Genomic DNA, 24,191 nt, shown 5'->3' with positions numbered 1-24,191 from the left:
CTGTTTCCCCGAGAAGGAGCACTTGGATTTTCCCTGCCATGTCGGCCTCTGCTGATGTGCTCCTGCAGTCTGCACGCAGGCATTGCTGTGCTGGGGGCACAGGAGGGGCGCTCTGTGACTCTGCAGCAGGCCTGTGACTCCATCGAACTGCTTACGGGAATGAATAAAGAAAAAAGACTCCGGATGTAGAGGAGTGTCAACCACGGTTCGTGTTCCTCCGTAATAAAACAACCTGCAAAAATGAGCCTCTTCATCCCAGGGGGCTGCAGTGTGAGACCCATGTGTTGCTGCTGGACAGCCTCGTGTGCAATGGCACCCGGCTCCCCCTCTCCCAACCGGGCCTCTCTGCCAGCGGCGGCCGCTCGGGAACGGGGAGAGCTGGGATCGCTTCTCCCCGGGAATGCTCAGGGACCGAACCCGGCCGCCGCCGCTGGGGGCTGCCGCAGGTGCGGTTCTGGGAGCGGGCAGGGCCCGGCAGGGACGCGGGGCTGTCCAGGGCCGGGAGGGGCTGTTCGGCTCTGCCGGGGCGAGCCGCGGACACGGGAGCCGCGGGCAGCAGCGGGCAGAGGAGCGGAGGGGGCAGGAGCCGATCGTGCGGCATCTCGGCCGGGGCAGCGGGGTCGGGCCCGGTCGCGCCCGGCGTTCGAACCCCGCGCTGAGGGGCCCGGGACAGCGGCTGCGGGGGACAGAGCTCGCTGTGGGGCTGCTGCGGAGCGCTTGGGCCCGGCCCGCCTCGGCTTCGGCGGGATGCGCCGTGCGGGCGCTCCCGAGTTCAGCCGAACAGAGCCGAGCGCAGCCGAACCTAGGAGCGGTTCCGAGTTCGGCCGAACGAGCCGAACTGGACCGAAACAGGTGGGCGGTTCCGAGGTTAGCCGAACGGATCCGAGTCCAGCCGAAGCCAGCCGAGCTCGGTCGGAGCCAGCGAGCGGGCCGGTGCGGGAAGGCTGCGGCCGGCTCCCGTTAAACACCAGGCCGTCCTCACGGGGGTCCCACGCTGTTGTGTTCAGAGCGCCGGGAGCGCGGCTCCCGCCTCGCCCGGGACAGCACCGGGCTCGGGTTCTCGTACGGGGCCCGGACGGCGAAGCCGGGACGCTCGCACGGGAGCTCGGGGGCACCGGGGCGGGGTCACAAAAGCAGCGGCGAGAGAAGCGGAGCTTTCGTCGGAGCTCGGAGCTCTGCGCCGAGGGAGCGGCGGCGGCGACACGGGGCAGGTGAGGGGTGGCGGGACCGGGGGCTTGGCCGGAGCCGGGGACCGGGAGCTTTGGGGGGGACCGGGGCTGGGGGAGTCCGCGACCCGAGCCTCCCCGGGCCGCGAAATGAAATATGCCCTAGCAAATGACACGGTTTTGTTGCCATAGGACCAGGAAATGTCTCTCCAGGGAGTTTCTTGCAGAGAAGGGCGTGATTTAGGTGGTGAGCTTTTCAGGAAAAAATTTAAAAGGATTTTTAAAAAACTAATTAAGACGTGAAAAGTGCCTTAAAGCAGGGTTGTTTGCAACTCTTTGCAAGAGGCTTGGTTTGTGGCTGGTGTAAAATGTATCTTTTTTTTTTAAAGAGAGCTCCTTGCTAATCATCTTCAGATGGAGCAGTAACTTTGAAACTTCTCTTAATGTGTAATTATAATGGCTGAAGTAAAGCCTAAAATCCACACGCAATTGAACCAGGGTATTAAAGTCTCGCTAAATGTCTTACCACCATTCATGTTCTTTCGTAAAAACTTTCCAAGAGCAATAAAGAGAAAAAAACCCGCTGAAATATAGACTCTCTGCCAATATATTCTACTTAGAACAGCCTTTCGGTGTAGGCGGCGCTGCAGAGCTTTCCCTTATGGTGGTGGTCACCAGCAGACAGGGACAGGTGCAATTTAATAAAGCCTTTATTTATTATTCTTTTTTTTTCTTAAGTGATGGAATTGAAAAGAACGTAGTTTGACAAAACACAGAAGATTCACGAAGTATTCATTCAGTACCAAAGGAAAAAGGGTAAGAGGTGCGAGAAGTGAGACAGAAAGTTTTTTCGCCGCGTTTCTCCCACTGGCAGCCTAGATTGGAGAGACAAAAGGGAGTATTTTGTAAAACGGCAGCGTACTGGTAGTGCTTCAAGTTTTTGAGCCCTGTGCAGTGGCAGATGGTAAAACATTCAGGGAAAGCACAGGTGGTGGTTCAAGGGAAGGTGGTTGCTTTTTGGGGATAAAAAAATTAAGTGGATGGAAGGGTGGGCAGGAAGGGGCAGACAGACTGACAGACAAAGGTATTTGTGCATTTCTGCTGTTACCTGCCTTAGGTTAAGCACCAATTCCTAGTGTGGCTCTGCTCTGGACTATTAGGGCAGCACCCTAGGAAAAGGAACAGGAACAGTTGTGAGAGGGAAACCAAGGAGAAAAGTAGTTTGTGCTTGAGAAGGGTTTGTTAGAAACCTGAACTTGTGCCTGAATGATGGTTCAGAGGGTAATGCTCATGGTACCTCCTGACCCTGGAACCCAAGGGCCCCTGCATGTTGTGTATCTTTCCATTTTGCCAAAGTAGAAAAGAAACTTTTGGGACTAATTAGAAACTAAATAATTCTTCCCTAAGTCTTCCAGATATATTTAACCATGTAACACTTTGGATGTAAATAAAAAAGAATTCAACTAATCAGCAGTTTGAGATATTAGTAATAGTTGTGTGCCCTGCATTAGATTGATGCTGCTACTGCAAACTGTCATTTGTGCTTCCTGGCAATGCAATATGGCTCCAGATAAACTTCTCCTATGGCATGATAGCTGAACTCCCAGTACAGCTGGATTTGCTAGGCACTTCTGAGAGTTGATCCAGATGCACTTTTTACTGGTAATCTCCGAGTTTTGTAAGGATCTGTAGCACAAAAGCAAGTTCATGTGTGCTAGAGATGAAGCTAAATTCCACATGTGGATATTTTTTGACTGTGGCTTGTAGATACTTGGCTCTTTTGACAAGGCCCAAGAGAACTTTGTCTAATCTGGGACTGAGATGTGCTTTGAGCAGGTGGTTTGCCTAAATTACCTCCTACAGCCTTTCCATGTGAAATTGTTCGGTGACTATAATGGGTGCAGCCAAGACAGACATTAAGCTCTGGCCATTTCTTGCAAGGGCACATGGACAAGTGACCACAGCAGTTCGCAGAACAACTTTCTAGTGCAGTTTCCAAGTTCCTGTATATGTGGTTTAGGTTCTTTTGTTTGTGGTGTTTTTTGTTGGGTTGTTTTGGGGGTTTTTTTTGTGTGTGTGTGTTTTTTTGTTTTGCTTTTTTTTAAAAAAAGGAGAAAGTACCTCTTCCCCAAGGCACGAATCAATATCTGACTGCTTGCAGCACTTTTCCATCATGGCAGTGAAACCCCCACCAATGGTCTTGATTTGTTCCTCTGTCATCTGGGGCTTGCGCTTGATGAGGTTGATGAGCAATCTGAGAACAGAGCCACAAGACGCGATTAATCTCACCTGCTGTAGTCGGTCCCCCCAGGCACAGCCCATTTAGGAGGGGTTTTTTGTCATGCCTAGATGAGCCTGGGCCTGTCGGTGACTCCACACTCCCAGTCTAGCAGAACCATCGGTTTGTTTTGTATTAACTCAGTTACAGGTGGGGAAAAACTTAGGGAAATGATCTGTGTGTTGTCTTAGTTAAGTACCTCTCAAGATCTGCACTGGCAGTGGGCCTACATGAAACTGGTCAGTTAGGAGGGAGATTTTAAGTGAGGAAAAAATTCAGTTTTGCTTCTTGCAAACTCTGTGATGGTGTATGCTGACCAGGTCAGTGCAAACACATAGCTCCATCTGATTTTCTCTGTCACTAGGGCAGCCCCAGTGAGGTGACAAAACAGGGTGTAGCTTCCTTCTGCACCCCCCAAAGTGCTACCCTTCAAAAGCTTCCCCACAAGGTGTTTCTTGGCGCTTACTTCAGCTGCCCTGCTTCACGCTCAGCTGGAGGAGCAGTGCACATTTTTTCATCAAAATTGAACATCATGGGGTCAAATGGTGGAGGCACATATTTGGTGTCGATGCCCATGGCAGTGAAACATGGTCTCCTGTAAGAGTAGAGTTCATTGCAGCACTGTGAAACCTGCTCGTTGATAGGGGTGCTCTCCTGTCTCTTGCACATGTCTTCAATGACGATGCTCAGCTGAAAAAAGAGAAGGGCAAAGGTCAGTTCCCTCTTCCCAAACACACAGCTGTAGGTGACGTTTGTATCACAATAGCATAGCTGGAAGTGGAAGCTGCTGAATGGAACACCTGCTGGGAAATGGCATGTGTTTAAATTTGAAAATATATTTAAGTGTTCGTGGAGTAAGGCATTTCTTCATCTGCAAACAGTCTGGGCGCTGGGCTACAATCAGTAGGTGTGAGGGTGTTATGACCCTCTTTAGCTTTTCCCAATACAATCTTCCACAGTCTCAGTTATGGAGCTCTGGGCTACCTGGTCCAGTGGAAGGTGTCCCTGCTCATGGCAGGGTGTTGGAACTGGATATCTTTAATGTTCCTTCCAGCCCAGGCCATTCTATGGTTCTGTGATTCCTGATTCACTGAACTTACTTTTGCTTTCTGAGGGAAAGCAAAGTGTAACTAAAATTCTCACAAGCTACAATCAGAGAGCTATTTAGGCTCTCCCATCCATTAAAAAATGAACAGACTTGGAATTCTGTTAGGCAGATGATTAGTGTGGTGTTTATGGAAAGCCACTGTGTTTGCTATCTCGCCAGAATTCAGTATTTTTGCCAAGAGGAAAAATCTGCAGGAGAGGAAGGGAAGAGAATAAATGAGTGTACTCACATAGTGCTCAGAACAAGACATGCGTTTCTGCTCAGGAAGGTTGCAGCACTTGTTGCCAACAGCTGTCATTTTCTTCCCGATTTCCAGCAAGGTGTCAGTTGATACCTGGGGCATTTTCTTAGTGTAGCGGACCAGAATTCTGACAAAGTCAAATCAAAAAAACAACTGTTAGTAGAGCTTTCTTCAAACATGAGCACATCTAGCCCACTGAAGGTGAAACAGAAGTGAAAACCAAATCAGCCTCCCCAAAACAGCCAGTGTAACTCATTGCACTCGGTAATATCAGTATCAGGAATCGCTCACCCTTTAAGGAACTCTGCCTCGCCATGGGTATTGAACAGCTCACAGTTTGTCTTCACAACTTCCTCGGTTTCCTTGAGATGTTTGTTGGCTTCCTCTTGCTGCAAACAAGTACAAATTTATCGGTAATGTTAGAGCAGGACTTGCTGGTAACAGTCACAAGAGTGTAACTTCTGACCTCTTCTAAACCTTAGCTGCAAAATACTCATTTTCTAAGGCTGATCACTTCTGTATAGCCAGGATGGTGTAGGCAGGATTTGATTCCATAGTGGGTCTTAACTTCTAATAGGCATTTCCTTGAAAAAGGCAGCTACATTTTAAAAATTTAATCTAAATTAATTATCTGTCAGGCTTATTTTCTAAACAGTGGGGGTTTATGTTTATTTGTTTAAGTCAAGTAAATATTTCAAATGATTATCAGCCACGGGGGGAACATCTCTTGGCCGAAGTTTTCAGGAACTCAGCTTGTGCTGTGTGTTGTGTGTGACTGAGTTGCAGATCAGACCTAAGCTGAGGTGTCTGTGTGCTGGTCACGCTCATTGCCGTCACAATCCATGAGCAGCCATGCTCGGTGTAGGCAGTAGAGCTCAGAGAACAATTGAGCTGTCCATTGTCAGCCTCAGGACAAGCAGTATCACGTTTGAGATCCAGAGGCATCAGGCGGCTGAGTGAGACTAGTCTGCAATATTGTAAAGTGGCAAATGAAATTACTCTGTGATCTGAGATAACCCTGTATCCTTGCCATGGGCCGTGGACTGTTTCATCTCCCACCTGGAATTAGTCTCCCCAAAAGCTTTCTGCCTGCTCTTGTGTAGGAGCTCCTCAATACAGTTCTTTCATGTCAGGTACCAAACAAGCATTCTAGTCATCTGCAAAGGAAGCTTTGCACCTACAGCGTTTCCGTAGCACTCGGCAGGGTTGTCCGTCTTGCAGCATTTGTCCAGGAGTGTTTCATATCCCTTAGTAATCCTCAAGATCAGCTCTGTGGAGAGCTCAGGGTGTCTTCGTGAGTACTCATAAACAAACCTGAAAGGCACAGCAGCAGAGAGAGCTCCTGAATAACGTGCTGCTTTAATCAAGCACAGTGCACTAATAACAAGGACGTTTCCTCAGCTGGACAATGAGCCTGGAATGCTGCTGGCACTACTTACTCTGACAGGAATGCGTCATGGTTTGCCTCATAGCTTTTGCACACTTCCTTATCTTGAACGTATTTTTCAACCAGTGAGGGAAGATTGTCAGGTTTGTCATCAAATTCTGCCTCCATGATGCACTTGGTCCGTTCCACCACTGGCAGCTCGCAGCAGGGCTTGATTTTACTTGAGAAAACTTCTTGTTTAGAGCACAAAGAGTTCACGACCTCTGACTGTAAGATTAATACATAGTATTAGACAAGCTGTGAAATAATAATTTAAAGACAGATTAATTAATCTGCTCTCTCTGCTTCAGACTCTTCACTCACCTATTTACTATTTACTATTACTATTTACCTATTTATTCAGGTCACCTATTTACTTAGCATTTTCCTAAAGAAATGCTGTCTTGACACAAGGAGAAATAACCAGGGCATGAGCGTGCCCTGTGCTTGCTGACCGCAGTGTGCAGGTGAATGGTTCCCTCCCTGATCCTGGACACTCGGAGAACACAAACTCTGGAAAGCCAGGGCACATCACTGAGCGCTCTGTCACAAGGATGTCAGCTCTGACAGGATGCCCAGCTCTGATAGAGGACAAGAGGTGACAGAACCCCAGAGCACTGGAACTAGCTGCTTCAACAAGTGTGTCCAAGTTTCAGTCAGCCAGGCAATATTGAAATCATCTCACTATTGCAGAGGTTTGTCAATCTGTTCTCTGACACTACAGGCTGCTGGATTAACAGTGGTACTCTCACCAGGACAGGAGGAAAAATTGTAGCCTTTTTGCCTCTGCTTTCTTTTCCTTGATTTATGATTGAGTTGAAGTGAATAAATACCACTGAACAACATCCTTGATAAATGTTCTGATTTTGGCCAAGCAGACTAGGTAGACTGTAAGCCATGGCTTCTTGTCCTCATGATTAGACAGGGCTAGATCCTGAGCTGGGCTGAAACCTACTTCCAGTAACAGTCAGCTGTGCAGATGCTGAGCTTTTCAGTGCTTGGGGAACCTTCCAGCAGTGCTGAGCACGAGTTTAAGTTCCCTGAGCTGTGAATGCGTAGCTGCACAAATTACTGTCTTTCTAAACATTTTTCAAGTATGTTCATGTTGTTTTAAAGTAGCGAGCTCACCCAGTCATCCACGCATTCTACCATGTCCCCTTCACAGCACTCCTTGTAGACATCCTTCACATCATGGACCATCTTAACAATTTCTACAAATGGAGCCTTGGGGTATTTCTGGCTCATACGAGCAAGTTTGCTGGGTAGAAAAGGAGAAAAACACACTTGTTTAGAAGCACTGTAGGGAACAGAAACCTTGCAAGTCACGAAAACATGATAGGCTAGGTCATTGTTTCAAAAAAATACTCATTCTTCTCATCTAATTTCTGGTGGCTAAAAAAAAAAGGAGTATCAACACCTGCACCAGTAAAGCCAGAAAGGGGCAAGTCTGTGTTTTCTCTGTTTTGCCTGGACTGTGAGAATCACACCCTAGCATTCCCCATCACTCTTGGGCAACTGGGAAGTGCCCCAGATGACTTGGCACAGGTAGATATAGTCCAGATTATACCTTTAAATGAAAGCTGACTATGCCTATAGGATACTGTACTCCTGGTCAATGTTGGTGGGTCAGACTGGCCACAGAATGAAAGCACCTCTCTGTGCCCAGACAGGTGATCCACTTATTAATGGTAAAAGCTTTTCTTCATGTTACAAACAAATGTTTTAACAGCTGTGATTCTGCCAAATCTGGCTTTTTGGTTGGCTTAAGGTACAAACTAGTGCCTTTGCTGATTAGGTGTCCATCGCTGGAAGCTGTAGGCACTGGAACGGGGTGTAGCTTTGGCAAAAGTGTGGATTAACTGTAATCTCTGGTTCTGAGTGACACTCCAGCAGTTCTTGACTGGTTCCAGAGATGGTTTCATTGCTCTACAGCTCTCACAGCTGAGCTTTTCCTGGGTCTCACTCAGAGGTTGACAATCCTACATTTTATTAAAAAAGTGTGTGGAACTTACCTTGCTTGGAAAGTCCTCTCGCCATACTTGTCCAGGATCCGACATCCGTGCTGCTGCTTCACGCCTATCAGCTTGGCCCTTTCCTTGATGACAGCTGCCTGTGGTAACAGGACACACATTGTCACATCCAACTGCTTACATCCAAGGGATATGATTAATCCTGGCCTGCCTCTCCAAGTTCTTCATGCAAAGATTTGCATGAACAGGAGAATTCTGCCTGTTTCTCACTCAGTTGCTTAGTGTTTATCCACAGAGAGAAATTTGCTGTACCTTTGCATCCAAGCAAGCACCAATATCACTCTCTGGGCAGCAGCTTTTGAGTGCATTTTCATACTCAGCAGCCAGACCCAGGATCGCTGGGGCGTGCAGGAAGGGGTTTCTTCTTGCAACAGTGTAGACGAAACTAGAAAGAAAAGGAAGGTGTACGTTCCATGTTCCAGTGATAACAGCAAATGGCCTTAAACCTCTTGGGGCTTCTCTGACTTTTTTCCTAGTTTAGAAATCTAGTTGAGTCATCTCCTTTGAGACATAATGCCTGCTGGTGGGAAGTGCTCTGCTACGTCTCTCTTCCCAAGGCAGGACTCAGTAACTGTGAGTGAAGGGTGAACTTCTGATGTTGGCAGCTAACTAGTTTGATGTGTATCTGCTTTTCTAAAATGTGTTGTCAGATACTTGAAAAATCTGATTTCCAGTGTGAAAAATTAATCTATGGCCCTTTGACCAAGATTTTATTGCCAATTTTTATTCTTTTCACTGTTATCTTTCTTCATTCTTGCCAATTAGAGCAAGAGTAGTGGCAAGCTGGAGCAAGTAAGTTATTACATCAATATTGGAAACATTGTGAGTTTTCAGCAGCTTTGGGGAGGAAAGGTCATCCAAGATTGATAAGATGTGAGTCTTAACCCCTGTTTCGAATGGGAAAACCTGCTCTGGCATGAAATAAGAAAAGGCCATCAGGATAAGAAAGAAACAGTGGCTGTTTTCCTTACTTGCCCAGGAGCTGCACGCGGTGGTCACTGTACTCCTTGCATATGACATCGGCAGCTGGTCTCTGGTATGGTGCGATGAAGTCTGGTTGGTGAACTTTGAAGGACAGGAAGCACTGGTTCCTCTCGGGATCAGCTTTAGCACAGCAGTCAGCCATGGCACCGTACGAGTCGCGGAGACTGTCAACTTGGCAGATTTCATCCAGGAAAATGGAGGGCTGTAAGGGGAGATGCCGAGGGTCAGAGTTAGTGGAATATATTGTCTATTTATCTGCAAAAGAAAAGCCAGGCTGAATAGGAAATACGTTTTTACTGAATAAGACTTAGACCATAAATCAAAATATGGTTTTCACATCATTTTATCGAGTTTGGTTTTATGTAGTCTGATATTAGCTGTTCCAATGCTTTACTGAAAAAAGTTGATAATAATTTAAAATACTCTGTGCAAGACAGTGATCCCCTTTTACTTATAATCTGACTAAACTGAATTTTCAGATGAATTGAAGCAGGACTTGATGGGAGCCTTTAGGGAGAATTAATGTCTAGCTGAAACTGTTAGACTTCCAGGGATCCTAAATACCTGCGAACTTCTGTTAAGTGATGTTAGAAGAATTTTTTTAAACCCTCATAAACTAAGTGCCTTAAATTAGCACACACACCTTTTCAAGTCATCCAAGTGTGAAAATCTACACGCTTGGGTCACTTGAATACCTAGAATTAGGCCTGTACTTCACAGCTGGGGTTTTGGACGAAATGCTGACATTTATTTTCAGGCAATGCTAAGCTGAATGTGCTCAAGTGTGGTATTTGATCTCTGACTTATGGCTCCGTGGATCATTTAGGCACTTGTTAAAGGCCAAGTTCCAGAACTTGACAAAACCAAGTTCTTTGTTTAAGCACTAAAATCTGAGCATTGGCCCGTGACAACAGGCACACCTGCAAGGTTCAGGTATGAGTCCTGGAGGAGGGTGATCCTGGCAGCTGCACAGAGCGAGGAGAAATAGAATATTGAGGGGAAGGAACGCTGCCTACCAGTGGTTTTGCGCAGTTGGGAGCATCCTCGTTGGCCACACAGGTGTGTGCCAAATCAACAACGTCCTTCACCAGCTTGGACAGTCCATCGTAGGAACATCTCTGGAGGTACTGGGCAAATGTGATCATGGCACTGAAACACAAAGTGCAGTTTGGAGTGTGAAAATGAGAAACATCAGTCAATATCTTCAAAGGTGCTTCTGAATTAAACTTGATTGTTCAAATGATGTACACAAAGGTTAACCAGGATACCATGCAGAGGATAGTGCCAGATCCCACATCTGTCTTGTTCTCACCTCCTTGGGAGGGTTTTTTACCTTCCCAATAAAAGAAGTCTTGAATAATAAATTAGAAGCAAACCAGAAAAGACTGTGATTGGAGTTTTATGTCACTCTTAGCAGCAAACTCATAAATGCTCTGACCTAAGCTGGATTTGGCCACTGTTACAAATTATGATCTTCAGGCTGCCTTCTCTCAGTACTTAGGTGTCTGTCAGGGCCCTCTGTCTTGGCCAGAACCAGGTTCAAATGAAAATCACTGAATTGTCTCAGAAAACCTGTCACAGGTTGGTTTTTTCGGGTTGGTGGTTTGTTTTTGTTTTTTTCTGACAATGTCTCAATGCAGCATAATTTCTCTTCATTCTAAGCATATCAAACCTGTATTTCTCATGCCTATTTTATTTTCAGAGAAGGAACAGAAGCTTTTTCACAAGGTTTGCGAGGAGCTCTTTTCCCAGAGAGCAAGTAAGTCATTGTGACATTTGGAGGTCTTAAAACATTTCTAGGTTTTGCAGTAACAGTAAGGGGCTGACTCGGTGTTTCAGTGAGACATAACACGCTCCTTGTGAGCTCATACAGCGTGTCTTCCTTTCCCTTTTTGGCACAATATCAAGAGAGACAAAAAAACCCGATCAGAAGATGGAAGCTGAACGTTCACTTACACTGCCTTAAAGTTCTCTTCCTTCAAGTCCTGGAAGCGATGGGCAATCGGGCTCTTGTGGTCTAGGAAGAAAGCATGTGGTTTTCATGATCCCAATAGAATATCTATCTCTGTAAGCAGCTACTTAATTCAGATATTCAAAATGACTGTTGGGAGTTAGATTTAAGGGTTAGCAAATGTGTCCTTTGTGTAAGCACCACCACCAAACAGCACAAAGAAAGCAGTGTGGCTGCAGTTTGATTAGAGTTACTTGTCCCGAGTGTCCTACCCATCTCCCCCGTCTCTTAATTGAGTTTCTTTTCAAGTCAATCATATTTTTGTGTTCAGTATGGATCAGGCTCCCAGAAATTGTTTGTGAAACTGTATTAAAGACATTAAATTGATAGAACAAAGACTTCCAAGAGAAGTAGCTAGTCCTTTCTTACCTGCATCTCGTGCAGTTCTTAGCAGGTTCCTGGATCTGGCAGAACTCAGGAGAAAAATAAATGAAATTAATGTTAACCACTTCATGGTTTCAGATTATGATGTGAGCAAAATTGCTCAAAAATGCTAGGAAGATTGAAGGAAGAGCATTTGCTTATATACCCTGCAGTACCCATGCTTGTAAAATATTAACCCTCGAGCTGGCATTTGTAGATGTCCATTTGGCCTGAAGGAGATTACAAAACTTCAGCTGCCCTTGCCAAAAATTAATTTGATATTAGTTATTTATTCTGTCTTGTTACTCTACAGGGCCTTTTCGCCCTGAAGAGGTTGAACCTCCCAGCACCCAAAAAAGATAAAGTTTTGCGCAAATTTCCTTATCAAATGACAAACACAGAGTTCAAGGCATCACACAAAAAAGTCATCAGGGCTAATCCTATAGCCTGTTTTTTTTTTTTGCTAGTATTTGTTCAAAAGCAAAGCATGTTGGTATTGTATAGCAACAACTCACCCAGAGAGGACTCAGTCCATCTGAAATGAGAGATTTTTAATTTCAAATCACTTTTTTAGGATGAGATGGCTAATCTAGACTTCTATGGCTGATTTGAGCACCTGAAACTGGTAGGTCCTGCTCTGGTTTTCTGTGGGTACTGCTGTTCACCAGTATCCAGAAAACAGCCAAACATGTGGGTAAACATGTGCAAGAGCTGTCATTTCAGAATTTTTGCAATTTCTCATTTGTACTGACATCCCCTCAAGAGCAATCTCTTAAGGAAACATTGCTCCCCTCCCTGAAAAATTTCCCATTGATTAGTCAGTAACTTAGGAGATCAGACATGGGAAGAAATGTGCTGTTTGCACGGAGCCCCAGGACGCGGAATAAAATCAAAATTACTTTTCTAGGACACCCAGTGAGATGCTTCAAGAAATCCCAAACAAGTACAAGGTTGGATGCTTGCTAAGTGCAACGTGATGTAGCTTCCCAGTGGGAGATGCTATGATTTATTTTAATGAATTTATGTCCCCAGTTTGTGGATACCAACCCACACAACTGGAGGTTGTGTGCTGCCTTGCGACTCTTTGCTTTGTGGGCACCCACGTGGTAGAGCTGAGCATGTTGTCTCCAAACGCTTCCTTAGCCCTTAGGGTTCCCTTTTCTGCTCTGTTCTTCTTCCTCAGGTGGGAAGTTTTGCCATAACTCTATGTTGTTCCTAATGGGAATAGTAAGAGCAATTCAATGATCAATTTTCTGGAAGTTTGCCTAAGTAAGTACATGCATTATACTTCATTTTGTTTCTGAGCGTGAGCTTTCAAAGACATTTGAAATAAAGCATGTCTGAGCTGAAAATATTTGCAGGCAGTTTTCATTCAGGAAAATGCCAGTGCACTGCATCTTGCTTTCCAGAAAGGCCATTCTAATGGCCACATAAAACAGAGATGAGCTCACAGCATAGTTGGATACAATGAAATTTCTACGGGCTGCTGCTGTTGCAAGAATTTTTTGCAATTTCTTGAGTCTCCTCCTGATATTTTTGTAGGTAGAAGACAGCATTCTATTGGTGATTTAAATGAACAAGGCTCTATTTTGGGAATTAAAAGGTTATTTGGATAACTCTTACATGAAGGATGGTGCAGAAAAGCAATGTTAGAAATGTCATAATGTTAGACATGGGGATTGTTTTCAGATGGTTGTAGGAAAATGCCACGTTTCTGGAGAATGATGGGAACTGATGATCAATCTGGACCTTTCACACCTGTGCTGCTTTAGCCTAGTAAAATCTGAGGCAAGAGCTTATTAATTCAGTCTGTAGTTATTTTCCTGACCATATCCCTCTGTCAGTGAAGACCCATCTCCTTTCACATCTTAAGAGAGCATTGAGTGGGACAGAAACACACGTTGAGGTATTTTGTGGAGAAGTGTAAGGTGGTAAAAAACTGCGGTATTGGTCAATGATGTTTTACAACAACTCTTGAGATGCTCTCAGGCTGTACCAAAGAATTCTCCCGAAAACTACAGCTAAGGGCTGGGAGGGCAAAGCTGAAATTCAGCACAATAAGTGCAGCATTGCATCTTGAAAGCTCTCTGGAATTTTCCCTTGCAGCATTGTGCAGTGTTAGCAAGAACACTCCTGGTCCCCTGGAGTTAATATGTAAGTTTGGAATACAGGGTCCATGTTTATTTCTAGATATCTTCTGTTGTCTGTCCTGCACTTCATGCCAATGGCTCATATAACAGCTGAGAGCTGAACTCCAATGCTCGTGTTTGCTTAACAATATTAAATATTATACTGAGCTTCCTGTTACTCAATGCCTTCATACTGCGTTGAGTTGACTCCAGCAAAATTATCCTCATATTAGAAAAAGGAATTTATCAATGACATTTTAGGATGATCCATTTTCACACTCATTCATGTCTAAAGTTACAGGTGATAACTAGTTTTATTCCAGGTGTGGGGAACCAAAGGACCATAATTCCAAGAGTAATTGACCTGGAAGTAAAAAGGATGAATAATTTTTAAATATTTCATTGTACCAGGCTGTGCCAAGTGGAAGAGCAGAAACAAAGTGGACCAAGATGTACTGATATGGCATGAGGCTCTTGAGAAACAAATGTGGTATATCATGAGAAGAACTGTCAGAGCCCTTTGGGGAAGTAAGTACTTCTCCAAGTAATCTCTCAAAACCCAAAGGACATGGAGAAGCACTTAGCTTTTGTGGCCCTCCATTTTATTTACTGCCGTTTCTTCCTTTTTTCAAGCCCTATAGTTGTGTTTGTGGGACTGGACCGTGAGACACACACCAAACCTAGAGACAGACATTCCTGTGCCAGTAGCCGCAGTGAGTAGCTATTTTTAAATAACTGTAATGATCAGAATATTTCCTAATAAATGTCTGTAGCTCTGGACACACGGACAGGTATCAGGTATTACTTCTTTTCCCCTGCTGTGGTGCATGGTGTTTGCCATTCTTATCGGTGATGTTTGTCTCCTGTGCAGAACGAGTCAGACATCTCAGATATATGGCTTTTGTTTGAACAGAGATGGAGTCATAGATATAAAAGAAGCAAATGTAAAGAGACGGGGTTTGATCACTGCAGCAGAACAGGCAGAGACCTGCTCAGGTGTAGCTAATGGCATTCCATGTCGTTCCAGGCACTCCTGGGCATCTCATCAGTGAGTTCTGATACTGAGCTGTTCCTCTTTGGGCATCAGCCCCTCTCCTGCAGTATTAGTGGGTTCTTGATCATCCAAATAGGGGTTTTTGAATTGACAGGAATGACTGGTCTTGTTGATCCTGAGGGCATTCTACCATCCCTACCCCTTTGTCTCCCAAGTCCACAATGTAGTGATGTAGCTGTTTTCCCTATTAATTACCATTTACCAGCACCATTCTTTGGCAGCAGGTACAAGAACAGCTTTGCTTTGCCTGTTAAGCATTCAGTTGCTTGAATATATCCAAATATACAGCCTTCAGTGCTTTTTGAGGGTATCAATTCTGAGATTTCTCAAAACTTGTCTCTGTTTTCCATGTCCCTATGACTTTTTTCTCTGCCAGTTCAAGTAGGTAATACACAAAATAGCTCACTATTGGCTTAATCTATTATCCATTTCTAAGGTCCCTCAAAAAAAAAAATCAGTGTAATGTCTTGGTATGGGCGTAAATAAATTTTGTATCTAAATACAAAATAGATACGGGAAAGAAATACCTGAGGTGCAGCATTGCTCTATTCAGGAAATCCTCAGGAAGGTTTTTTTTCATCAGTGTTTCTTACAGTGCCTTTGATAATTGTCTCTGGAACTGAAATCATTGTGGTGGTGTGATTGATGTTTGGCTCATGATAGGACTGTCAGTGGAGATCTTTCTTCTTCCTCTTACATAAGTCCTGGAGGCCTTTGGAAGGAATCCAGTGCGTTCACTTGTGCCCTAGAAACTTTCTGGCCTTCAGTTTCCAATTTCTGTGCTGCTCTGATCTGTTACCTGATGGCCTTTGGCAGGAGAGAAGAGCCATTTAATGTGGTACAGTCAAGAGCCAAAGCTGAAAGCTTTTGTTTGGCAGGAGTTTGTTAATATTTCTTCCCTAAGTTTGATGTACTTCAGCTTTAGCAATCAAAGAAATATTGAAAACTTTTGAGGAAAAGCGGGAAATGTTTGGAGCATCTTTTTGTTTTGAATTTCTTCAGGCCATTGATCCGTAACCTCCAATTTTTGTAAAAAAATATGGCTACAAACACTTTTTTGTACATGTAAGCAGGTGTATTTGCTAAACTCAGAAACAAAGAATGTGTAAAATGAACTGATGATTCTGGGAGCCACTGGGTTTGCTCTCAACTTGAAGCACTTGGAGAGCTTAAAAACATCCTCTATGTCTTGAGGGGCTGTAGGACTTGTGGAAAATTTCTGCCATTCTGCAGCTGCCCCCCACAATGTTGCTGCATCACCTGGCAGTGCTGACACTCTTACTTGCCTTATTTTTCATCTAGTTTAATTGTAAACTTAGGGTTTTCCCATTCTGGCCTAAAAACTGCCAAGCTGATAAATATTTTCTCTTTCATGTCCATCTCCATAGAAACAGAGTCTGTGTTACTGCTGTAATTGTTCTCTTGTGCTGTTTTTTTCTGTTAGGGCCTTGGGGCCCTTTTTTTTGTTGGCTTCTTCATGGGAAGATCCAAGTTCATTGATTTAAGACAACTTGTAAATGTTCAAGCATTAAGGGGATAAAGGGAGTGATTATTTTCTCAGCCTTTCCTCTATTCCTGAGCAAACAGTTTCTTAAGATAAAGCCCTCACAACTTTGGAAAAATGAAATATAGTAATTTTAAATGAAGTTCTGGAGCAAGAATAGCATTTTCCACCTCAAAAATCCCCTGTTGCCTTTGCAGTTTCTTCAGCTGAGAGTCAGGGCCTCAGGTGGCACCTCAGCAGGAGAAGAAAAGTTTGTAGAACCATTTTTAGGTCCTTGTTACTGGAGCAGGCAGGACAAGACATTTTAAAATTTGGCACTGATGTTTACTTGCTGACATTAAAAGATAACCCACTTCTGCATATTATGCTGCCATTATGAATTCTGAGGCTTCACAAAGGAAATGTGAAGTATCCTGTCCCCACAACTGAAATCCAAAGCACGGTGAAATATTTCCACATTTCTGCCTTATCCCGTGAAACAAAGTTCACTTAGTCAAATCCAAGTACCTGCACTTTTCTGTTGTACAAATCAATTGTTTTTCAAGCAGCATTCAATCAGACCACATTTATTAGGTCAGCTCTGGCTTGTAGTTCCAGTTACAATGGGAATCATATTCCCAATGATATTACCAGGATGTAATGATCTCTTAGAGGAGAACCGGATTTGCAGCAGCAGCAACAAAACATTATCTTTATTCAGGTTGCTGTTTTCCTTCCCATGTTCTCCTTTACCTGGATTTGTTACACTATGACATGTACTACTGGAAACCTGGGATTCCCAGAGTTAAGGAAGTGACTAAAAAGAAGAGAAAACTGAGGAAATGTTGGTTGGTTCATTTGCTGGTTTTTCTTTAGAGTAGTACTTAGCGACTCTGATTCTTGAAGAAGGGAATAATTGGGGTTTGAAATTCAGTCTCTCTGAATTTGAGGGCCTTCAGGAAGACCTGATTTTAGAAGAAAGGTTCCTCAGTACATTCCCAGAATCAGAAAAATTTCTTCAGAGAACAAAAAGTGCATCTAAGCTTAGCAAAGATCTGTGTGGTTCTTGTGGTTCTCTTAAATAAGTTATCAAAAGATCGGTCCATACATCAGAGGAACTAAAGAGATTTATCAGGTGATCTGTGGCTGTGTAAAGCCTAAATAGTTGTGATGATTGTTTGTTTTTAAAATTTGAACACTAAACTGAGAATCCTTCTTAAGTCATGCAAAGAAATATTAACAATCTCTTTGCACATGAAGCTTTTGGTGTTGTCTTTTGGATCAATTAGGCAGAGGCTACACTCGCAAGGCCATTCCTCTGTGGCGCCCTCCAACCCCGTGCTGACAGTCCTTGACATTTGCTTTCTGCCCAAAGGCCTTTTCCAACAGTGCTTCAATGTTGCCAGTCAGGCATATCCACAGCCTGCCCACCGAGTCAAAAATGACTCGGGAAATCCAATTATAACAATTAATGTAGTAGTGCCCTTATCTGGCACCTTCAGCTTAGTGTGAACTTGGGTTTCTGACTTTGCTCCTTCACTCCGACTGCTGGAAACACAGAGTGGGTGTCTAGGCACTGGAGCTATTCCCAGCACTAAGAGGCTTAAGGCTTCCCTTAAAGTCAGTGCAGATCCAGATCTAGGCAGATTCCTGGCTCCCTGGGCTGGGAAATTGGAAGCTGGGAAAATGAGGCGTGGAACCCAATTTCTCCCAGTTCCTGCTGGCACAGAGGACATCCTTGTGCTAAGCCAAGACTGAGGGCACTGTTGGTGGTGAGCCCAGGAAGCCTGAAAATGCTGAGAGTCTGATTTGAATGCAGGTCTCATGGTTTCTGAGGTGCTGCTGCACTGTTGGGCGCTGCAGCCTCTTTGCTGTCAGCAAGTAGGAGTTTTGGATGGATCCTCTTGACATCCCAGAACATAAATGTTCTTGCATCACTTGACAGAAGTCTCTCAAGTACCTCCCTGCAGGTTTGTCAGAGCCAATATGGAAATACAACTGTGGATTTTATGGAAGTTGATCAGTCCTCTGATGTTTCCAGTGAAACATTTTGGATTCAGTTCATGTGGATGCTTGATTGGTGCACTTGCCAGTGCTGGGTTATTGGTTGGATTTGATGATCATAAAGGGGTTTGGTCAGGGACAATTTGCCCTTAGTGAAGCTGTGATGGCTGTCCTGGGTCACTTCCCTGTCTTGTGTGTGCCTAATTGTTTCCATTAAGGTCTGCTCCGAGGTCTTCCCTGGCACAGAGGTAAGGCTCACCGGTCTGTAGTTCCATGGGTCTTCTTTCCTACCCCTCCTACAAAAAGTTTGCCTTTTCCCAGTCACTGGGGACTTCACCTGATGGCTGTGACTGTTCCAAGATGATGGAGAGTGGCTTGGAGACCACATCAGCCGGTTTTCCCTGGACCTTGGCATGTGTGCCATCAGGGACTATGGCTATAGAGTTCCATGCCATTCCCACCATCCCAAAACACAAACTCCACTGACATGGGCTTAGGTTATTTTACCCATCCAGTCACAAGAAGAAATCTTCACACTCAAGCTGGTCATAACATTCAGTCCAGAATAACATAACATCAGAATTAAAAATTATTGTGTGGAGAAGTTGAAATTGAGACTAGGCTTGCTAAGGAACTTATGTGCATTGGTTTGTTAGTTTTCAAAGCAAAGCAAAAAGCAAAATTATTTTATTTGATTCTATCAGCTAGGCAATCTATCTGTTTCCGCTTCTGAAAGGAAAATGAAGTTTTCCCTTCCTGCTTTTCGTAGATAACTGCACTTCAGGCTGAGAAAGGACCAGTTGAAAGTAAGACAAAGCAGAGACTCCTGTCTCTTGGGCACTGATATTGCTTAAGAAGCTTTTTGGCAACTCACTAAGGTTACCGGGTCCTCTGTGCAGGATTTTGAAATATATTCAGCATTGACCTAATTTTGGTTACATCAAAGACAGTGCCAAAACTTGCCTGACTTCACTGGAAAGCAAACTCAGTAAAAGGGAGATTGTATCTTGGATCTTTCCATGCAGATTTTTAACCCTCCCTACAGTATTTTAGGGAAGTTACTTCACACCAAACCACAGAAATGTTTTTAGATTGTTAGCGGAAGAGTAGGAAATGTACCTGCAAAAAGCAGGATTAGCTCAGGTAATGCTGAGATGACTCTAAGGCTGATGTTCAAGCCTAATCTTTGCCTAAAAGAGAGTTCCAGTGTGTTCTGAATAAAACAGTTTCAGCATTCTGTAAGAACTGGCCCGATGAGGCATTTTCTAAGTGCTCAGGTAGGAGAAATCTGCCACCTACTGTTGACAAAACTATTTGCACAAGGAGGCCATGGACCTCAAAACAGAAAAAATGGATGTTCCTGTGGGCAAAGAAATTGACAGTTGTGGGGAATTGCCACAATGATTTGTCTGAAACAGACATCTGCCCTCACTGCGGCTGGATTAATAATGGAGAGAAATCTCGGCTTGTTGATTAGTGACAATGCGTGATTTATTTGGTGCTCCTATTGGAAATTATTTGTGTAATGCTTATGGAGGCACTTGTCTTGAAGAATGTTTGCATTGTCTTTACCCGAGTCTTTTAAATTAAAGAAACACATCAGAAATATAGAATGTGAGAAGTTGCTTAAGATAAAGCACTCCAAAAAGTCTGGACAGCTTTTCTGGCTTGTGACAGTCGCTGTCTAACAAAGAGATGTGCAGGATTTGGAATTAGGGTACATAAATGTTACAGGTAAAGTGCTTTGCTGAATCCAAGTTTAAAACTCAATTCAGTGGCATTTAAGAGCTTTGGTGAATGTGGAGAGACCGTAGTGATGTCTGAAGGCGAGCTTGGGAATTTGTACTCAAACTCAGTTCTGGATTACAATGTTAAGTATTACAATTGGTAATTAATATATTGTCTGTAATTGGAAATTACACACTTGAGAAAACTGAGCTGAGGGTGTGCGTTGAAATCCATGAATGAGAATAAAAGGTCCAGATTTACCTTTCAAGACACTCATAGGCTCACTCACCAGACAGTTTTGAGTTTGACATTTGAGATATTTTCTCATTTAAACAATACCAATGAGCTCAGTCATAATGAAGGAAATAAGAGAATGACAAGTGACAATAAGAAAATTTACCCCACCAGCACTTTTTTTCCTTACTGAAAAGGTCACTAATTCAGGAACACAAAGCTATTCGAGGCAGTTCCTAACTTTGTAATTAGCTAGAAATAAAGTCAATGGCATTGTAAATGCCACACACAGACAGAAATGCTTGAATTTATTTCCTGCTGATCATTAATTAACGATCAAATTTCAATGATCAAATGCTGGAAATAATTTACACACAAAAAAGTTACACAAAAAAATATCTTCAAAAATGTCATCATTTTACTGTAGAATAAAAAAATAATTCAGGATACACATATTGGAGAATCAAAAGCTTTATTGAAAAATTAACTTCCAAAGCATTGGGAAGAATTAAAATCAGATTAGTTCTAGCTGCAGAGGTGTGTTGCCGGCTTTTAGCTCCACCTACCGAGTCCAACGGAAATAACAGGAACATTGAGCTCTCCTGTTTTTAAAAAACTCTGTCCCTAAAACACAGCGGGAACCCACAATATGTAGCCAGTAAGTGAAATAGCACACAGTGAACGAGTGAGGAGGGCAAGTCCTGTTTGAAAACAGAAGCTCCACAGGACCCTGGAAGTTAGGGAATTTTAGACCATCAAAAACTAGTAGACGATTTTCTAGTTCTAATTTGAACTCTGTAAAAATATTCTGCTTCCACTTTAAGTGCCTTTCTGAGATATCAAAGGCATTTCTTACACTGCCTTCCCTGAATTCAAGGTCTTACCAAGTTTTACATGGAGATTCCCACTCCCTTCCTTATCCAGAGATAAAACTACCCTGGGAGGACAAGTATTTTCAAGGCACACTTTATATGAGGATAGAAAACGTTCTGCATGCCAGCAGAAGGCTGCTTGCATTGAGCTCTTCCAAGCTGCTCCAGGAGACGCTGTGTGGAGGACTAATTTCAGAACTAATCAATTGTTTACTTAAAAAGTGGTTACTATAGAAATTATCATTATGGATTGGCTGAACCCAGGCATAACACGAGGTGTAAGAAATGTTTAACCTTCTAGCTGACTCCTGTGCAGCCCACAGCTGATGCTGCCTTAAATGTCATCACTTAAAAAACAAAACAAAAACCCACAAAAACCCAAAAGAAGAAAACAAAACACCAGCAAAACATTAATTTGACGTATAAACTTTAATATTTAAATATAATAATCAAATATTATTATGATATATAATACATATAATAATATATCAAGCTTTGGCTTGAGAGGTTTCATTGACAGTTGTGGATTACAGATCGGTTACACATGAAATACACAAAAAGAATTCACTTCTTCTTATGATTTGTCTTGTCTTTGTTTTATTTTGTTCTATTTGTTTTATTTTATTTTTATTTATTTATACTTATTTTATTTATGTTCTTTGTTTTATTTTGCCTTTGACCACACTTGAAGAGAATGAGAAGTAATCCAGAATGCTGCCCTTTACCCTCTGTTAGCCATGGTGTTTTTCAGTTTTATACACACAAAGGATAATAATTTTGAAAGCTTACAAAGCTAATTAGGAGCCTGCAACACACCTTGGGAATCATTTATGCATGTTAAAATGTAAGGCTCAGAGAGCACTAATGCATTTTAGGATTTCATGTGCCATTTCTTAATGAAGACTCCCAAAGTACTCAATATATTTACAGAACAAGTTTTATTTTTTTTTAACAGAGCACTTGAAGATTTCTTCACTGAATCAACTGTTAAAAGGTTTTGCTTTCTGGACTTGTTTTTCCTTTCATAGTTCTCTCTGTGAGGAAGTGGTCAGAGCTGGCATGATGTTTTAAGAGCAACTAATAGAACATGCAACATCAGTCTCTGAGATGGAACATAAACTATTTGCAAGACACTTGAGTGGGATATAGATATGTATTTCCAATGACACTGATCACAGATAAGGACAGCCAAGGGCAAAATCACTTGACTTACTGCACCAAACAGGCAGAGGTTGATCCCAAAGGGACTTTCAGACTGGAAGAGTTTGAGTGTTAACAGTAATGCAAATGAGTTTTGAGTTTTACAGTGTTGTGAATTTACCTTATGCTGTAAATCCATGCACTTCTCTGGGGCTAGCGCTGCTCCTTTTAAATTCTCCATCTCTCTGGATTGTCTTTATTTTCTTTACTCACAATGCTCACAGGAAACTTGCTGTTAGGAAGAAATAGAGATAATTAAAAAATGTAATTTGAAGCAAATGCTATTATGGCTACATAAAATAATTTTTCCTTTCCACGTGCAGTTTACTGGGATTGAAACTGAGTGGTTTAGATGAGGCTAAAAATGTGTATCACAGAGAAGTGCTCTTCTCTGAATGTACAAACGTTTGTGGTTTTTACCTTCTTTCTCCCTCTGCCTTGGACAGCAGCCATTGTATCTTGCTGAACAACTTAAATTCTATTACTTGTGTTTGATATAAGTCATGGTGCTCTAATTTTAGTTTCTCTTGCCTCCCATTTCAGATGGATCTTCCACGCTATGCACCAAGGAGGTCCAGTGAGCCAGTCCCAGTGGTATATGTGTTGGAACAATACAATCTGGGGTTCTCAGTTCCCTGAATGATACGACAAAAAACATTCCAGCACATACAAGAAGCTGCAACAATGGCAAAACTGTGCATATCCAAGACAACTAAGACAACTAAGGCATTCACCAGTGACAATGCCAGGATTTGATTTGTTTGGATTAATTTTAAAGTTTACTTGGATGATCAGCTTGGGGGCCTTGTGGAAGCTGCAGCAGTCCTGAGTTTGGGTTTAAAATTCACTCAGTTATCAACTTTTTCCAGTCCCTGTATTAATTGCAAATGAAACTCGTGCTCCCTTGCTCCCTGCTTCCTGACCTTGACAAGACACTACTTCCAGCAGCTGTAAATGAAACTGAAAGCAGATCCATGAGGATAATTATACCACAGCAGAGGTTTCAACACATTGTTTGTCCTGTGGAACTTTTTAAGTAATCTGGCACACAGGAGACAGTTCGTGAAAGTATTCCCTGAAACCTCAAGATTTCCCACTACTCCTGTGGAGTGCTCAGTGGGATGATCACTTACCTGGAGGAAAATGAATAAATACAGAAGCAGAAGTCACAGAGGAAAGAGATAACAAAGGATTATAATTTTTCTCAAGATTTAGGAGGTTGATGAGGTCCTGGTACAGGTTGTCCGGAGAAGCTGTGGCTGTCCCGTGCCTGGAAGTGTCCAAGGCCAGGTTGGAGAGGAGCTTGGAGCAACCTGGGCTAGTGACAGGTGTCCTTGCCCATGGCAGGGGGCTGGAACTGGGTCATCCTTAACATCCCTTCCAACCCAAACCATTCTGTGATTCTATGATTCCACGATTTCCTGCAGCTTTTTTCTACCACTAAACCCAAGTGTCCAAAGTTAACCAACTTCATAGACTCACCAAAGGAAGGAAATGTGTTTTTTAGGTATTACTTCTCTAATTAGAGCCTACACTGACTTTTCAGTGATATGCAATCCATTCCCTACGAGCCCTTTCAACAGGAAACACAGCTGTGGGTCATACACCCTTGTGGAAACTGGGACACACACACAAAAAAATAAAACCTAATTAAAAATAAAATCTTGATTATTGCCTCCTTCATTGTGCGTTGATGATGATCAGAGTATTTACAAGAATACTTTAGTTTGTGTTTTTAAAATATCAAGTGCAGGAGAAGTGTCACACCTTTGCAAGGCATTCAAACCGTGCCAAGATTAGGAGCAGCGTTGTGTTAGCAGCTTTTGCCCATGACAGAATCAAATCTTATAAGCCCCGTGGTGTAAAACCGAGTTTCTCTG

The 24,191-nt window shown here is 43.1% G+C and overlaps 1 protein-coding gene and 1 long non-coding RNA gene across 5 annotated transcripts; one reads left to right on the top strand and one right to left on the bottom strand.

The window, feature by feature from the left end:
• Positions 1-903: 903 nt before the first annotated feature.
• Positions 904-23,973, top strand: LOC148184240 (uncharacterized). Of its 3 annotated transcripts, XR_015772665.1 has the most exons (5): positions 904-1,211; positions 10,936-10,992; positions 14,148-14,264; positions 14,370-14,449; positions 22,855-23,973. It is a non-coding gene; the product is annotated as an uncharacterized LOC148184240 (long non-coding RNA). The 3 variants fall into 3 exon arrangements; XR_015772666.1 differs by lacking the exon at positions 10,936-10,992; XR_015772667.1 differs by lacking the exons at positions 904-1,211; positions 10,936-10,992 and adding an exon at positions 12,791-12,876.
• ALB (albumin) lies at positions 1,859-11,769 on the bottom strand. 2 transcript variants are annotated; one of them, XM_014260397.2, is made up of 15 exons: positions 11,614-11,769; positions 11,190-11,250; positions 10,250-10,382; positions 9,221-9,435; positions 8,502-8,634; positions 8,232-8,329; positions 7,348-7,477; positions 6,233-6,447; positions 5,975-6,107; positions 5,085-5,182; positions 4,782-4,920; positions 3,911-4,134; positions 3,288-3,420; positions 2,275-2,335; positions 1,859-2,041 (listed from the first exon to the last, which is right to left on the bottom strand). In XM_014260397.2, exons 1-14 carry the CDS (start codon positions 11,696-11,698, stop codon positions 2,285-2,287), a joined length of 1,848 nt encoding a protein of 615 aa, XP_014115872.2. In that variant the 5' UTR covers positions 11,699-11,769; the 3' UTR covers positions 1,859-2,041; positions 2,275-2,284. The 2 variants fall into 2 exon arrangements, with proteins under 2 accessions (XP_014115872.2, XP_005531794.2); XM_005531737.3 differs by having other exon boundaries at positions 2,279-2,335.
• Positions 23,974-24,191: the final 218 nt, after the last annotated feature.

Source organism: Pseudopodoces humilis, chromosome 6 (assembly GCF_049639895.1).
Source record: "Pseudopodoces humilis isolate 2021_Gansu_Grassland_sample_001 chromosome 6, ASM4963989v1, whole genome shotgun sequence".
Lineage (NCBI taxonomy): Eukaryota > Metazoa > Chordata > Aves > Passeriformes > Paridae > Pseudopodoces > Pseudopodoces humilis.
Note: the sequence above shows the minus strand (reverse complement) of the source record. Positions and strands in the feature narration are given on the sequence as shown.